Source organism: Sinocyclocheilus rhinocerous, unplaced genomic scaffold (genome assembly GCF_001515625.1).
Source record: "Sinocyclocheilus rhinocerous isolate Xijiao unplaced genomic scaffold, SAMN03320098_v1.1 scaffold514, whole genome shotgun sequence".
In the NCBI taxonomy this organism is placed as follows: domain Eukaryota; kingdom Metazoa; phylum Chordata; class Actinopteri; order Cypriniformes; family Cyprinidae; genus Sinocyclocheilus; species Sinocyclocheilus rhinocerous.
The window spans coordinates 77,694-95,143 of record NW_015658605.1 but is presented as its reverse complement, the minus strand read 5'-3'; the positions used below and the strand labels follow the sequence as shown (position 1 = coordinate 95,143).

The 17,450-nt window shown below is 39.5% G+C and overlaps 1 protein-coding gene across 1 annotated transcript; it reads right to left on the bottom strand.

Moving 5' to 3' along the window:
* Positions 1-5,720: 5,720 nt before the first annotated feature.
* Positions 5,721-15,108, bottom strand: LOC107722750 (S-adenosylmethionine synthase-like). The gene is made up of 9 exons (XM_016531217.1): positions 14,960-15,108; positions 13,598-13,675; positions 13,359-13,481; positions 12,586-12,698; positions 12,356-12,499; positions 12,005-12,223; positions 7,536-7,718; positions 7,312-7,445; positions 5,721-5,980 (listed from the first exon to the last, which is right to left on the bottom strand). Exons 1-9 carry the CDS (start codon positions 15,051-15,053, stop codon positions 5,878-5,880), a joined length of 1,191 nt encoding a protein of 396 aa, XP_016386703.1. The 5' UTR covers positions 15,054-15,108; the 3' UTR covers positions 5,721-5,877.
* Positions 15,109-17,450: the final 2,342 nt, after the last annotated feature.

Sequence of the window (17,450 nt, the reverse complement as noted above, 5' to 3'; positions counted from 1 at the left end):
CTGTCCTTGTAGGGACTCTCCATAGGCGTAATGGTTTTTATACTGTACAAACTGTATTTTCTATCGCCCTACACCTAAACCTACCCCTCACAGAAAACTTTGTGCATTTATACAATCTCAAAAAAACTCATTCTGTATGATTTATAAGCTTCTGTACCCATGGGGACCTCAATTTAGGTCCCCACGGTGACACAAGTCCCCATGAGTTGGTGTGTATTCAGGTTTAAGTCCCCACTAGTGTAGACTCTACACTGTACTGTACACACACACCTTATAAACATCAAGCAGCTCCAAAGTCTCTCAGTCTATTGTGCATCAATGCAGGCGTTTATTAATCAGGATCCACAGGCGTTTATTAATCAGGATCCATTAGCATATGGCTGCAGTGATTGGCTAATAAACAGATGGCGTATACAGATCAATGAGCAGCTAATTAAGGAGGGACCAGGACTAAACAAGTGAAGTTGAGGCATATTAAGAAAAGTAAACGAAAAGAATTATAAACAAATGACAAAATAAACTTCAATACAGTGACAAAGACAGAATCTTTAAGGGTATGAATATTTATGCAACATATTTCAGATTTTCCTTTTGAATGAATTTGCAAAGTTGACACAAATCTTTTTTTTTTGTTTTGTCATTATGGTGTATGGAGTGTAGACTGATGTGAAAAAAAGTAATTTAAAGCAGTTTAACATAAGGCAGCAACATAAAATGTGAAAAAAGAAATAAAGGGTTATGAATACTTTCGCAAGGCAGAAAGATAGATAGATAGATATCTTCAGTTATAACTGTGATAAACACTACATTTATTACATTTAATATTAGAAATACTTTACTGGTCAAATGTTTGGACACACTCACCTTCTAACAACAATAGTAAAGGTATAAAAACTGAAATAACATACTCGACTTAATATTGCATGGTCATGAGAACAATAAAATACCAACTTAAAATCTGTTGACCTACCTAAATAGAGTAATATAGAAAAGTATCCAAGTTCATACCAGTTCAGACAATATTACAATAACCATCTCAGTGAAACGAAAATAGCCATTATCGTCACGTGTGTATTAAAGCTACACAATGAAACATTTTGGTTAAAAAAATAGAAATGCATGCATCGTGCAGAAGAACGTTTGGCTCTGCTCCTCGGAAGAATGTGGTTCAATGCACCGTTGTACACTTGGATGATACGGTGAATGGACACATAAGTAAAGGTTTCTTTGTTTTTACAACTGGGAATTCGCAAAGGTTTGCGTTTCAATGATCCATGGTCAGTTTTTTCGTTTGTTGTGACAACAAACTTAGCGCTACACACAGCCGAGCTACTTTTCTTTGTGTACGGATATGACGTACACGCACGGCAGGGGCGCCATTACGGGGGTGCAGAGTATGCCAGGCATATGGGCCCAGGAAGCTAGGGGGCCCCAAATCACGATTTTGGATTTTTTTAAAAAGTGCGTCGTCTCTAATGGACAACCTTGCCAATTTGAACATTCAAGCGATTTTAACGCATTCAAGCACAAGAAGACGCGAGTAACAACTCCATTCAGTGTGTTGTTACTCAGACAGGCACGTCTCTGACAACACGTAAGCCCCGAATGGAGTTCATTTCCGCGTCTTCTTGCACTTGAACAGACAAATACAAAGTATGTCAAAATACCCATCTTGGCAAGTATCCTTGAAAACAGTCGGTTATGTCTTAAGTGAGAAAGAAATCAGATGTGTATCAATATATTAGACCCATGAATTGTGTTTAAAGTGACCGCGCCTAGCTGCTGTCAGTGTCCCTAATGTTAATTTTAAAAAATTATAATTATTATTATTAATTAAAAACGAGAAAATCACTTACTGCTCTTAGCTTTAACAAAGACTAATCTATGTTAATTTATACAGTGAATAATATGTAGTTATTTTACATTTGATTATTCAATTTCTGTACTTGAACAACTAAATCTAAAAACCCAAAGCATCTTTATTTTGCATCTTTATTTATTTGTGCTATTGCTTGTAATTTCTTAATTTGTTCTTATTTACTGACTGTTCACTTGTCTTTAATAATGTTTGAGCTTTGTTAGACTAAGTTAGGCTTAGGCTTAGTTAGGCTTTGTTAGGCTTAGGTTAGGTATTGAAATTGGAATTGAGAACTGTAAAATTTAACTGGTTTCTAAAATGTTGGTGTCATATAAACTTATTAGAATACAAGATAATTTTATATATTTCGTGCTGTCAAATCGATTAATCACGATTAATCGCATCCAAAATAAACGTTTTTGTTTGTCTCCACAGATTTTCAGCATACTGAAACAAAAGCCAGTTTGTTTCCAGACACAAATCTTACAACGTTCAAATGAAGATGGCATGCAGCCGTATGTGTTTACAGTGCATAAGCCGATGGTGCTTATGCAGGTTCCAACCTGTAAAAATCCTTTTAGTATAATTTATTTGCATCTGTCACGTGGTTTGACAATCTCATGCAATGAAACTCATGAGATTTTAGCGTCCAAACACCCTTTTGGGACCACTAGTGTATCATAGCATGGAAAGCCTGAATGTTTGTTGTAGATGTAAAGGGTTGGTGAGCGATGATTGGTGATTGTTGAGTATTGCAGCAGAGATGTTAAGTTTAAAAAAATAAAAGACAGGTCAGGTTTTTTAATGCCATAAGTTATAATGCTTTGTGTTTACATGCACTAATTTTGGTCATTCTGAATGAATCCAATCCGATTTCAGATTCTGCTTTATGTGAACCCTAAATTTTGCAGTCCAATTCACAAATTCATTTACATGTGAATTACGTGTATTCCAGACAAAACATCAGCGCATGCGCAGTACCTAGTCACTGCATTCGTTTTTTGCCTCAATGGCATATCTGAAAATAAATCTGACGCTTATGTCATAAGAGCTGTTTCACAAATGTTTCACAAATATTAAATCTCCTCAATCAGTACATGTGACGTAAATAGACGTTCGTAAAACATATGCAGGCATCAAATATCTTATTATAAATGGGCTCTGGTAAGCATATGCATCAAGGCACTGCACGTGTGCAACATATTTTTAAATCAGATTATTTCAGGTTTACACCACCCTTTTCAATCCGATCGATATTTCATTTGGATTGAGCTCAGTCTGATTGATTGAGGCTCCTGCATTAAGACTTTTCAATTCAACTGAGCCATCAATCAGTTATTAACTAATTATTTGGTTGCTTGTAAACGTAGCATGTTCCGGCTTCTCTTTTGTCCCATGGTTTCAGGCTGTCTGATAACTGTGTGGATGATGCAATAATAAATGGAGTTTGTTTACTGTGAAGGTCAGAAAGTATTTCCATTCACAAGTCAAAATATCTTGAGCTTGTGTTAAACACAGACCTTATTTCAGGCATTTAAGCAAAAACCCATTGACTTCAGGATGGTGGAAGTGGAAGTGATAAAACACGGACTCAAAAATGCATCCCTGCAGCACTCTACTGAACAACAGATGAACAACAAACAGGTGTGACTACACTTCTAATAAAATCTTTGGAGTGTGTTTCAGTGGTTCGAATTAGCTTTTTCAAATCAACTTTCCGGAAACATTTGCACCAGCTTTTAAACAACTTCAAACTGCCATTGGTTTTAACAGTACACTCTAAAAAATGCTGGGTTAAATACAACCCAGTGCTGGGTAAAATAGGGACAAACCCAGCAATTGGGCTGTTTTGACCCAGCGGTTGGGTTAAATGTTTAACCCAACCTTCTGGGTAGTAACCCAACCACTGGGTCAAAACAACCCAATTGCTGGGTTTGTTCCTATTTTACCCAGCACTGGGTTGTATTTAACCCAGCATTTTTTAGAGTGTATGGTTGATGACATGATGTGTGCTAACAGCATACCGCTGCTTAGGTATTTCAAACTTCTTTTTTTTACCCTTTAGCAAAGAATGTTTGCGTCCTGAGATACTTCAGCCTGCACTTGTGCATTGGCTGTAACCACCTGAAAAATATGCTTTTTTAACACTATTTAAGCAAAAAGAGACAGTTCGTGTCTGATTTTATTGCTGACTTGAAACGTGTAATTAAAATGTGGGTTTGGCAAGATTTCTGTATTTCCCCATTCAAGTAGATAGGAGTTGGTCTTACATGACCTGAAATAGCTGCCTGGAAGCATTGAGTGAACTGACTTTCCTCAGAAGGGATTCTAGTGGAAGCCACCACAGTAACCGTTAATCCTTCAACAATTACCCTCACACACCTGTATAGGTGATCGATAGGATAAATGACCAAAAACAGGTCAAACATCAAAGCAAAAATTAATAAATCCAGCATACTGTCCGTATTTGCAAATGTATCACAAATAGATTTATTCACAACTTTCGGTCCTATGACCTTCATCAGATATGCCTGATGAAGGTCACAGAACTGAAACGTTGTGAATGATGCCTGATGAAGGTACTAACAGTTGGAATAAGTACTAATATCTAATAAATAACAACTAGTATCTGATGAATAAGTACTAGTATCTTTTAAAATGGTCTGAGTAGCTAAAGAATAAGCACTGATACCTGATGTAATGCTACAGGACCCAATCCACAATTGGGGTTGCATGAGAGTGGTCAAAAGTTAACCAACCTAATATCATAATAGCATTGGATTGTCATATCAAACATGGACCATTTGCATTGATAATGATGCATTAAATGATTTTAAGTGGGACTGTCAGATCAAGCATGGATCATATAGAGAACATAATGTATCTTATATCAGTAAATATTTATTAAAACTCGTGAGTTCCCAGACCTGCCATTTTAAATCAATAGTTCATTTATGGTGATCTTAAATTTGTCAAAGTTTTATTACATATAATTCAAACCTAATTCCTAATGTCATGACCAGTTATAGTAGCCAATATGAATATATTTCTATATACAAACAGGGAAAAAAGAACACAATGACATCCAAAGCCATAATAGAAAACATTTTATTGGTAAAAAGAGAGTGAGAGAGAGAGAGAGAGAGAGAGAATGCATGTAAACGAGGCTAGTTTCTCTGTACCACACCAGCCAAAATTGCGATCCCTCTGTTTAAGGAAAGAAGAGAATGTGAAAGAAGACGGACAATAAGCGTTTAATAATGCATTAGTATTGGCCAAAATAAATGGCACTGCAGCAACCACTTTCCTTGTAGCCGGTCCCCATAGTTTTTCTGTACTACACTTGGGAAACACAGAGCGCTAGAGAAGAGAAGTTACTCGACATACAGCATAAGAGCTGACCTGCAGACTACAGATTCCAATACGTGTGCATAGAGGACAGCACGAATAAATAACACACAAGGTGTAAAAGTACTAAAACAGTTAGGAATGCTTATGATACAATGGTGAAGACCTTGATAATGCTGCATAAAATGAAATCCGTAATCAATACTGGCCAACCAGTTTACAATTCCTACGATTGAAATTTGTGCGTCAATTAGTGTAGTACACTTCCTTCACCATAATGCTGATGAATCATAATCGCATTTAAAACTCAAAAAAGACTAAGAAGTGAAATGGGTGATGCAATATGGTTGGAAAATGAGAGGAAAAAGACTTAAAGGGGTCATATGATGCGATTTAAATTAAAAATCGACGCTTTTCAGAAAGGCGGGGCATAGAGGAGCAACAATAATGTACATTATATGGAAAATAATGTGTTTTTTTAACCTTTAACCGCATAAACACATTGCATTACACCAAATAATGTTCTTTTTAGCAATGTCATATGACCCCTTTAAATAAGACGGACCCAGCAAGACTTGTACCAGAATAACCAGACTTCTCCCCGTAAGCCATGTGGGCTTCTCTGTAGAATACGCCAACAGGTCTAGAGAGGAAAAACCTTGACAAAACGTTTAGTAGTGCAGCTTTTTGGGCACTTCCCAAGGGAACAATTCACGGCCAAAGTGGCCGTAAGCAGCGGTCTTCTGATAAATTGGCTTCTTCAGCTCCAGCTCCCTAGAACACATCGGCCGTGGATTACTGACTCGTTAAAATAGAACAGCATGCATTTAAAAGATTATCATGTGGACGATACTTCAAGTGCGCACCCAGCCAGCCAGAGAAGAGATGAAGCGGTCACTTACTGTCACACTCACTAGTCAGCCTGAAGAAGGAAACTGCAGCATGAAATAGAGAGCAAGTCTGATAGCAAACACTAGCTAGGCACTTGAACCTGTCCAAACATGATGGCTCTGTTCCAAACCTGCAGCTACCTTCTAAGGCAGCATCCTAAGCAGCATAGAAGCTCGTAAGTGACTGATTTGAAACACTCTTCCCAGGTTTATGCTCACTCATGCGTGTCACACAAGTAGGGATGTGAAGTGCACTGTGGAATTTGTGTTGAAAAACTACATTACTCATGGTGCTCTACAGAATAAACCAACAAATCGGAGAGTTGCAGAAAGCATGTCTCTACAGGGATGTTATAATGCAAACGTTTTCAAGGGATGTAAAAAGTTAGGGCTAAAATAAAATAAAAATACCCATCTTTCTACATTATCAGTTACCTGACTGCTTTTTACAGACAGCACACACTTTGCAGTACTTTATGTGTGTGTGTGTGTGTGTGTGTGTGTGTGTGTGTGTGTGTAAATGGTCAACTTCTTGGTCAAAATACCTGTTTTGGTATTAATGTACACACACGGTTTTAATTACTTTATGTAATAATCATGCAGAGGAAACTATGACAATAAATAATTAGTTTTAGTTTTACATTATTACTTTTCAATTTCTGAATGTTTAATACTTGAGGGAAGTAGTGTAGTTCACTATATATTTGAAGAGTTCATTTGCAAAAACAGATAACTCAATTTTTTAACAATTTTCAAAAATGATGTTTTTTCATTGTGCATTTTAATTAATCTCAATCAAACTGCAGTTGAGTTATTTTGATTAAGTTAAAAAATGACTAAAAAATACAGCTAACAAACACAATAAAAACATGATAACAATAAAAAACATGATTTTTGAAAATTTTAAAAAATAACTGAGTTATCTGTTTTTGCAAATAAACTCTTCATTTGTTTTCGTGCCTTTTTATTTTATTATCAACTCTTATTGTACTGTACTGAATCTTGAATAATTATTTGGCAAAAGTTGACTGAGTTTGCTAGATCTATTATCGTCTGTCTGATGGAATCAGGAGATGCAAAAACCCAAAGAAAAGGGCAGCAAAGACAGAAGCAGAAGAAAAGTGAATGATTCACTTCCATCTGTGTTAAGCTGAAAGATGAAGGAATATGAGAGGCTTCGATCACAGGGTAATGTGTCAAGAGAGCAGCTGTTACCTCACAATGACTCCTGGACGAAGATCAAAGTTTTTCTTGACGATTTTAAGCAGCTCCTGCTCGCTCTTCTGAGATGTGCCATAGTGGAAGATGGAAATGGAAAGAGGATGGGCCACTCCGATGGCATAAGAAACCTGCATCATGGTGAAGGCAATATATCAATGAACTTCACATTCAAAGAATTATACTTTCTAAGCAGAATGCAAAATATCTGGCCAGCTTACCTGCACAAGAACACGCCTGCACAGTTTAGCCTTCACTAGAGATTTGGCCACCCAGCGGGCAGCGTACGCCGCAGAACGGTCCACTTTAGTGTAGTCCTTTCCAGAGAAAGCTCCTCCACCATGGGCTCCCCAGCCTCCATAGGTATCGACAATAATCTTACGACCAGTCAGGCCGGCATCACCCTAAGTGAATGGAAAATCATACGTGTTAAAAACATGATTAGTCTTTTTTTGGTCAAATTGAGCCTTCATTGGCTTCCATGCAATTTGCCAAAAGTTCACTCTATGAAAAACACTGAAGATTCAGGTCATGTATTGTAGCTTGTCAGATACTAAAAACAAATATATAAAATATGTGAGAAATCACAATTTCCATCTATTTCTACTGTATTTTTTGATTGCGTTAGGAGTCAATTTGACCCAAACTTTTTTTTTTTCAAATTTTTTCACTGTAAAACATGATTTTGCAAATTATTGGAGTAAGAGTTACATGAAAATACTATTTCTAATACTCTTTCTACTCTCTAAATGTTTAATTCTGTGCGTTACTTGCCATTTCTTTGTTATTATTTGTGAAATTTATTAGCAATTTCTGAGTGAAAATTGCTTCAAAGTAATACATTTTTCAGTGTTTCAGTGTACACAGTAATATAGATAAATAATATCTAACATTATTTGTGCCTAGTGTAAGTAGTATTTATTGCTATTTGTACTTAACATAAAATTTTTATGGCTGGTAAAATGGGTTCCCTTTCAATCGGTCACTGCGACATTGTGTCTCTTGGGAGCCCAGACACATCTGACATCATTGAGAAAAAGCCAATGAAATTGGCAACCAAAATTTGCATAGCTGGCCACACCCCGGACATCTGGGTAAAAGTAGGCCAGCGTGGCATTTGCTCACTCGTTCTGTTTTTCGGAGCCGAAATGCAATGGTGTACAGCTGGCCCAGGGGCCTTCGCAAACATGCGTTTCCCCCAGTGAGCCTTAATGCATAGACTCTGTGCAAAGTTAGGGAGGACAGGGAAACAAATCTTGTTGGTGTCTCCGCAATGGCCTAACAAGACTTGATCCTCGGAGCTCGTGTTGGCCTCAGCTCCTCTCTGGCAGATTCCCCTGAGGAGGGACCTTCTCTTCCAGGGGAAGGGCACGATCTTGCACCCGCGCCCAGATCTCTGGAACCTCCATGTCGGGTCCCTGGCCACGACCAGGAGGAATTCAGAGACCTTTCACCTGCTGTGGTGAATACCATAACTCAGGCCAGGACCCCCTCTACGAGGTGGCTTTACGGCCTGAAATGGCGCATTTTCGTAAATTGGTGTTCTTCCCATGGGAAGGATCCTTGGAGATGTGGCATTGGATCTGTGCTATCCTTCCTCCAAGAGGGCCTGGACAGGTACCTATCTGTTTCTACACTCAAGGTGTACGTGGCTGCTATTGCAGCAAACCACGACACTGTAGATGGCAGATCTGTGGGGAAGCACAATCTGGTTATCAGATTCCTTAGAGGCGCCCGGAGGTTGAAGAGCCGTGCCTCATCCCCTCTTTGTATCTCTCAGTGGTCCTTCAGGTCTTACATAGAGATCCGTTTGAGCCCCTTCAGTCAGTTGGACTTAGTGCCCTCTCTATGAAGACGGCCTTCCTGACTGTGCTCACCTCTATCAAGAGAGTGGGGGATCTTCAATTCGGGCCGGCTCCCACCACTCCTTTCAGAGATCAGGTGGTAACCTTGCAAGCTATCCCCCCACAGGAGGGGGACCCTGACCTGTCTCTGTTGTGCCCAGTGCGAGCCAGGCGCATCTATTTGGAACACACACAGAGCTTCAGACTGTCTGAACAGCTCTTTGTCTGCTTTGGAGGTCAGCAGAAAGGGAATGCTGTCTCCAAACAAAGGATCTCCCACTGGATTGTGGATGCAATCCTTATGGCCTATCAGGCCAGAGGCTTACCATGCCCACAGGGAGTGAGGGCGCACTCAACCAGGGGCATTGCTGCTTCTTCAGCTTTAGAAAATGGTGCCTAGCTAATGGACATTTGTAGAGCTGCAGGTTAGGATACACCTAATACATTTGCCAGGTTCTACAATCTGCAAATGTAACCGGTTTCATCCAGAGTTTTGAGCACCAGCTCTTGAACTCTGGTGGCTGGTAGGGTGTAGAACTTGCACTTAGCTCCTTCCCCTCTCTGAGTTGATTATATGCACTTATTGAGTCCAGTTAAGTTCCTTCTTATGAATCCTGGACCACCCTTCCATCACTCACGCACTCTTACGACACTGAGTTCAGCGGAGGAACTTGCTACAAGAATCCATTACTGGGAAGTGTTCCTCGAGTGAATTCTCGTATTGGGTTAGTGCCCCATATGTAGTGGCTCCCTCTGGTGGCCCCATATGTGTATTTTTCCACTGCCTAGTTCCTTAGGGTTCAGTGTCTCCCTTAGACAGACACTCAATCTGTCACTGGGTTCTGTGTTTGGTAGTTCTCCCCTTATGCGAAGCCCACTACAGAATCTTCCCTATGTGGTACTTCCTCCCGTAAGTCCATAGGTTGATCTTCAAATGTTACCTTCCCTTCTGGTGGGATGTGACCTCCATAGTGTCCTTTCCCCACTCGGGGGACAGACGCTTCTCCTCAGAATGAGAAAAGGCTCCGGCTGTGGTGACCTCCGCCTTATTGGCGGCTCTGCCGAATGTTGGAGAGCAAGGTCATAAGTCTTGGGCGTTGGAAGGTTACGAGGAGGAGAGGTGCATTTGGTCATGACACGCTGGGCTTGTCAACATCTGCGCCCCCATGGACTCATAACGCATTTCAGCAGCTGTGGCGTTTAGTATAGGGACCCCTAGTGCAGAACTTCGACACAACGTCGAAGTGACCGACTGAAAGGGAACGTCTCGGTTATGTATGGTAACCCTCATTCCCTGATGGAGGGAACAGAGATGTTGTGTCCCTTATGCCACAACTCTGAACTGCCTCTGAGTGGGTTGAGACGCTTCTCGACTCCTCAGAACAGAACGAGTGAGCAAATGCCACACTGGCCTATTTATACCCGGATGTCCGGGGCGTGGCCAGCTATGCAAATTTTGCTGGCCAATTTCATTGGCCTATTCTCAATGATGTCAGAGGTGTCTGGGTTCCCAAGAGCGACCCCTAGTGTCGACAACGTCTCCGCTCCCTCCTTTGAACCCTAAAGGCCCCGATATACTTCAATCAAAGTTATTTTTCGTTCTTCGTTTGAGGGCAAAAAGAAGTTCGAAAAGGCTAAGCGATGGTATACTGTTTTCGAACATTCCGACACCCCCGCGCTGCTGTAGACGGGGTTGTAAACATGCGTCACGCCGCCCGCGTGTACCCCCTAAACACAACAACGATGGCGGCTGTGAGAGAAGAACAGTTTCGTAAACATCTGGCAGTAGCATTGATCTATTCAATGGCAAAGGAAAAGAACAAGCGACGTAGATGGTATATGCGTCTATTTAACGGAAGCAGAAAGAATGATGGCGAGTTTGCCCTTTTTATTCAGCAAATGCGGAGCACAGATGAGGAAGTGCATTTTTCATACTTCAGAATGTGCGCCGCGCAGTTTGACGATCTCTTGAAAAGGGTATCGCCATATGTGAAACATGCAAAAACGCACAGGACACAGATTTCCACTACGGAGAGACTGGCCTTGACACTCCGAGTACTAGCTTGTCGGGCCACGCAACAAAGTGTGGCTGAAACATTCAAGATTGGACCGTGCTGAGCCCGCAAGATAGTCACGGAGATGTGTTCTCCTGTCTGGCCTCCGTGGAATGAGAAACGAACCGGGGAAAAAATAAATAAATAAAATCGCACGTCAAAGAAGGCGGAGTTCCAGAACACACCCACCGACTGCATAATCACCACGGACCAATGGTAGCTCAAAGGTGTTTAGGAGGCAAAACGAACTCCCCCAAAAAAGTTTGCTTTGGTGAGCTGTTTCGAACTGCCAAAACGAACTCAAAACGAACTTTGTTTCGGCCTGATTTTTTTCTAAATGACGTCATTTCAGTTCGTGCTTCGATTTCGTTTGAAGTATATCGGGGCCTTAACACAATCGATGTAACTAACATTTGTAGAGATTTGCCAAAACACATCTATGTGTCGAAACTTTGCATGCACATATAGAACCCTAAATATTCACAAAATTTCAAGAAGAAATATAAAGTATAAACAGTATTTCAAGCAGTTTAAAATCGAATTCAGGTCAAACTGACATAAACACAATATTTGATTTCATATTTGATTCTTTCGTGCTATGTGTAGTCAATTCTGTTCCATCTGAAAGCACGTGATGATGATTTCCTGCTGATTACAGAACCGACATTACTATCAAAATGCGCATGACAATCGCATTCGATTAATCGTGCAGCCCTACGTGTAACACTGAATATTACAATTTTAAGAAAATCTAGAACTTCTGCCAAAACCCAAAACAAAACTGGTCTCTACCTGAGGGCCTCCGATGACAAAGCGTCCACTCGGCTGTAAGTGATAAATGGTATCGTCGTCCAGATAAACAGAGGGCACCACAGCTTTGATGATTTTATCTTTAAGTGCATCACGCATCTCATCAAGGCAGATGTCTTCATCGTGCTGCACAGAGATGACAATGGTGTGGACGCGCACCGGCAGCATGGCGCCACACTCCTGTCTGTACTGCACAGTAACCTGTTTTCAAAGCACAGAGTCATGTTGCACTGTCAGGAAACGCAGTCTACACAAGAACCTGCATGCAAACACTCCTAGCTACGTGAGCTCAATTTCACACGTTTTTGTGTTTCTAAATGCTGTCCAGCAGACCTGAGTCTTAGAGTCGGGCCGGAGCCAGGGCAGGGTGCCGCTGCGGCGCAGTTCGGCCATCTTGGCGTTAAGTTTGTGTGCGAGCACAATAGTGAGAGGCATGCATTCCTCTGTCTCATCTGTGGCATAACCGAACATCAGACCCTGAACCAAGCACAAAGCATAAAATATTAATACTAAAATGTTATTAAAAGAGTTTCATTTACAGTTTTTGAACAGCACTGATTTACCTGGTCGCCGGCCCCAACATCCTCTTCATTGCGGTCCAAATGAACACCCTGGGCAATGTCTGGAGACTGCTGCTCCAGAGCCACCAGGACATTACAGGTCTTATAATCAAACCCTACGGGTTCAGAAGAGAGAATTTGGAACAGATTATGGGCCATTCAGCTTCCTATTTAAATGACATTTTTAGTTTAATTGTTTTTTAGCTGTAGTAGTAAAATCTCCACACATCCATTTATACGTGTGTTCAAAAGTTTGGGGTCATTAAATTTTTTGAAAGAAATAATTACTTTTATTCAGGACAGGTGAATTACAAAAAACCAAAAGTGACAGTAAAGACTTTTATAATGTTTATCATTTCAAATAAATGCTGTTCCTTTGAACTTTTTATCCATCAAAGAATCACAAAAAGCAAAATGCATCACAGTTTCCACCAAAGTATGAAGCAGCACAGCTGTTTTCAAAACTGATAATAATCAGACATGTTTCTTGAGCAGCAAATCAGCATATTAGAATGATTTCTGAAGATCATGTGACACTGAAGACTGGAGTAATGATGCTGAAAATTCAGCTTTGATCACAGAAATAAATTATATTTTAACATATATTCACATAGAAAACAGCTATTTTCAATTGTAGTAATATTTCACATTTACTGTATTTTTGATCAAATAAATGCAGCCTTTGTGAGCAAAACATTAAAAAAATCTCACCGAATCCAAACTTTTTTAACGGTAAACGCTGCTGTATGTATAATAAAATGCATCATCAAACCAACCCTTGGATGAGTCGTCATAGCCAATGTGTTTTATGGTGTCACGAACCACCTTTTGATAGTCAACAACAGCACGAGACGTCACCTCTCCTGCCAGCAAAATCATTCCCGTCTTGGCTACAGTTTCTAAGGGGGGGGGGAAATGGCAAAACATTCATATTCATGATTCTGGGAGGACATCAAATCTGAAAGGACACATGCAAAATATTTCAGCAAATCCCCAGAAATCAAAGTCAACATACCGCAAGCCACTTTTGCCTCTGGGTCTTGCTTCAGGTGAGCGTCCAACACAGCGTCACTTATCTGGTCACATATCTTATCTGTACAATGAAAATAGTAATTAGTGCTCCTATATATGTTTGTCAAAACCCACACTGCATTTGCTTGTTTTCCCATCAGCTGGGCTTGAGAATTAGGCAAATGCACTGAGCTTATAAATTGTTTCCTATGGGCTTTATTCCTATGTACATGCATTTGAAATTGTACTACCTCTGTATGACATATATGCCTGATGTGGCATATGTTCTTTAACATTTATTTATACACAAATAATAAACGTTTCTTATTAAAAAAAAAACAAATAAATAAAAAACTATGTGCAGTTGTCAAGTTATAAAAATGAATTTAAAAGAAGTATTCCATCTGTTGTGTTTATGGTTCACATTTAAAGGACTAGTATTTGAAGAATAAATTATGACTTTTCATCATGTTCTCAATTTTATTTTATTTTTGTTTGTTTGTTTGTTTGTTTATTAATATTTAATTAATATTTAAATGTTTGTTTTTGCAGATCTATACATTTTGATGCAATAATATTTAACATTTTCTATGCTATTCTGTATTTTAAGGTGCAATTGTGCTAAAGACCCGCATCCATAAACAACGCAAAGCATAGGCTTTTTGAGTCCCTGCTAGCGATTCCGAAAAATCACTTCCTTCTACTGTTCAACTATTAATTACCACAACTGAAACTAAAAAAATATATAAAAATGTGCCCAAAAACTAAAATGCAAGGCAAATAAATTAATTTTAAAGTATCTTATTAGCGTGACTTTCATTGAACTTTTTTTTTCTCCTGGAGGAGCCTTTTCTGCAGATCAAACGCGGCGGCGTTCTGACTCAGGGCGCGGTGGGCGGAGTCTGCGCTCAGACTGCATGTTTGATCCCACGTGTAGCGCGAGGCTGCGTCTCAAAACCTGCTGATCTGCCTACCTACACTACCTTTTTGGCCATCAGAAGTGTTTGCATTGTCAGCTGAGATGAGTGTGCAACTGTGCATGTATCTGAGATCAGCTGCACGCGACTACAGCGCTCAGAATGCTGTCTAGGCCGCTCACTAGTTTTCGGCACACAGCCATAGAAACGAAATACAATCGTTTTCAAATCCACAGCGCATCATGGAGAAATCTGAGCATTGAGCTATATTTATTTAAACGCTTCCAAACAAAAGCAAATACAAAATAAATATGGTTACAAGTAAAATAAGCTATTGGAATAATAATGCAACAGTACAGTGCGTTACTACAATACAGGTACTGTTATGTAACAGCGAAGCTGAATAGCCTACTGTAAAGTCACCCAAATTTTATTTTTGGACATTTTACCTGGATGCCCCTCTCCAACGGACTCCGACGTAAACAAGAAGCAGTCCCCCTCAATAAGAGAGTTGTAGAAACTGTTAATATCTCCGTTCATCATTTTTAGTTTCTCTTTTGCAGTACTACAATACACTTGTTTGGGAATCGCAGGAAAAGTGTCTCCCCTCCGCGGAGCGCGAGAGTATTTATGGAGCGGCCCGCCTCGCGTCATGAGGGGCCCGCACTCATTCGTCCTCTCGGGCGACAGGACGAAACCACGTGTGGAGGGGGGTTTGGCACAGAAATCTGTGGGGCAGTATGGTAATATGTCAAGATGACGAAAACTTGCATGGGATTGCATCGTCTGCCAAGTCCACAAACACACACACACACACACACACACACACACACACTTGCGCAACGTGCTGTTTTAACAAACACCTGAAAACATAATTAACAAGGTACGAATTTACTCACTCACACACAGGGCCGTTTCTAGGCATAGGAGAGCTAGGCGGTCGCCTAGGGCGCCACCAGCTGAAGGGGCGCCAATGAGCGCACGTACTGGCACTTTTCGCAGGGTTGTGATAAAGAGTGGCACGGTCACCCTGAAATATGACTGCCGCTCCCACTGGATCCCCCAACATTATTGGGCCTCACACACACTCACACACACACACACACACTCACACACACTCACTCACACATCACACACTCACTCTCACACACACACACACCACACACACACTCTCACACACACACACACACACACACACACACACACACACACAAAAAATACTAAACTAACAAACAAAAAACATAGCGTGGTAAAATCAAGTTTTTAATAATGCACTTTCTTGATCATATTATAAAATATCATAACATAAATATTAAATCTATATGAACACACTCTTGTGCAATTAATAACGAAGACTTAAAAACATAATCACTACTTGTTGTGGTTTTACAAACACTTACTATAATATACAGTACTATATTAATAAAAAAAATAATAGTCTGATTACAATGTTTTTGGACATGTACCATGGGAATTTTATTCTTTGAAGTTCATTGGAGTGTCATGCCTAATCAACATGAATATGAAATCCCTGTAAACGTAACTCTTGTGCAACAATAAAGACTTAATAACATCATTAACCATTACTTGTTATGTTTTATGCACACTGTAAAGACTACTGCATTAACAAAATGTACAAATGACCATGTTTTTGGACTTTACTCTTTGAAGAACATTGGAGTGCCATGTAAACGACATGGCATATGGATATGAAATCTCCTGTGCAACCTGTGGTGAAAAATAAACCCCATAATTAGTTACAATTTTACACACAATATAGGCGTGATGGACTAATAGGTTACTACAAAAAAGTATCAGAATGCACCATAATAAAGTTTCTTTTTGTTTCAGAGTACCATATGTTATTATTTGACCTTGGAGTATCATGTAAATGTCATTGTATATGAACTTGAAATCCAGGTGAACACACAGACTTGCGCAACTTCTGGTGATAACAATGTACACTTAAAAACACGATTAACCATAATGTTGGCTTCAGCGGAAACCAAAATACAATTACAAGAGATAAAATGGATGCCTTGGAGGTTTGTCCAGCTTTAGCTCCTTATCGGCTGTCCTGATGTGATTTGAAGAAAGGTAGATTGTATGTCTGCTTCTTACTTAAGCATTGTCTCTTTTATCAAAATGGCCAAGAGGAGGACGAGCGATGTCAATTTCTGCCCATTATGTCTCAGCTCTGAAAAAGGACACGTAACTGAAGCACAGTGACAGTTCGCTAAAGCACTGATGTTGCCATCCCTGAACATTCGCTTGTCATGTCCTCTAAAATGAGATTCATAACCACTCATCTCATCAGTTTCTGGACCTTTTGTACCTTGAAAGAATAGTTCATTCAAAAACCAAGAAATGACATCTGTGTCAGAAAAAAAAAAATTATTTGGAAAAAAACGAATACTTTTATTTAGCAAGGATGCATTAAATTGATCAAAAGTGACAGTAAAGACTTTTATAATAAAAGCTGTGCTTTTGAATTTTCTATTCATCAAAGAATCCTGAAAAAAATGCATCACGGTTTCCACAAAAATATGAAGCAGCACAACTGTTTTCAACATTGATAATAATCAGAAATGTTTCTTGAGCAGCAGATATTAGAATGATTTCTGAAGATCATGTGACTGAAGACTAGATAAATTATGCTGAAAATACAGCTTTGATTACAGAAATAAATTACAGTTTAACAGATATTCACAAAATAAAACATCATTTTAAATTATAATAATATTTTCACAATATCACTGTTTTTACTGAATTTTTAAGTTAACAAATGCAGCCTTGGTGAGCATAAAAGACTTATTTCAAAAACATTAAAAAATCTTGTGTGTGAACAAAATTAGATATTTTGAAGAATGTTAATGCACATCTTTTCCAATTCATGAAAGTTAGTTACCATAAAAGGGGGAAAAGTCAGTAGTCCACATG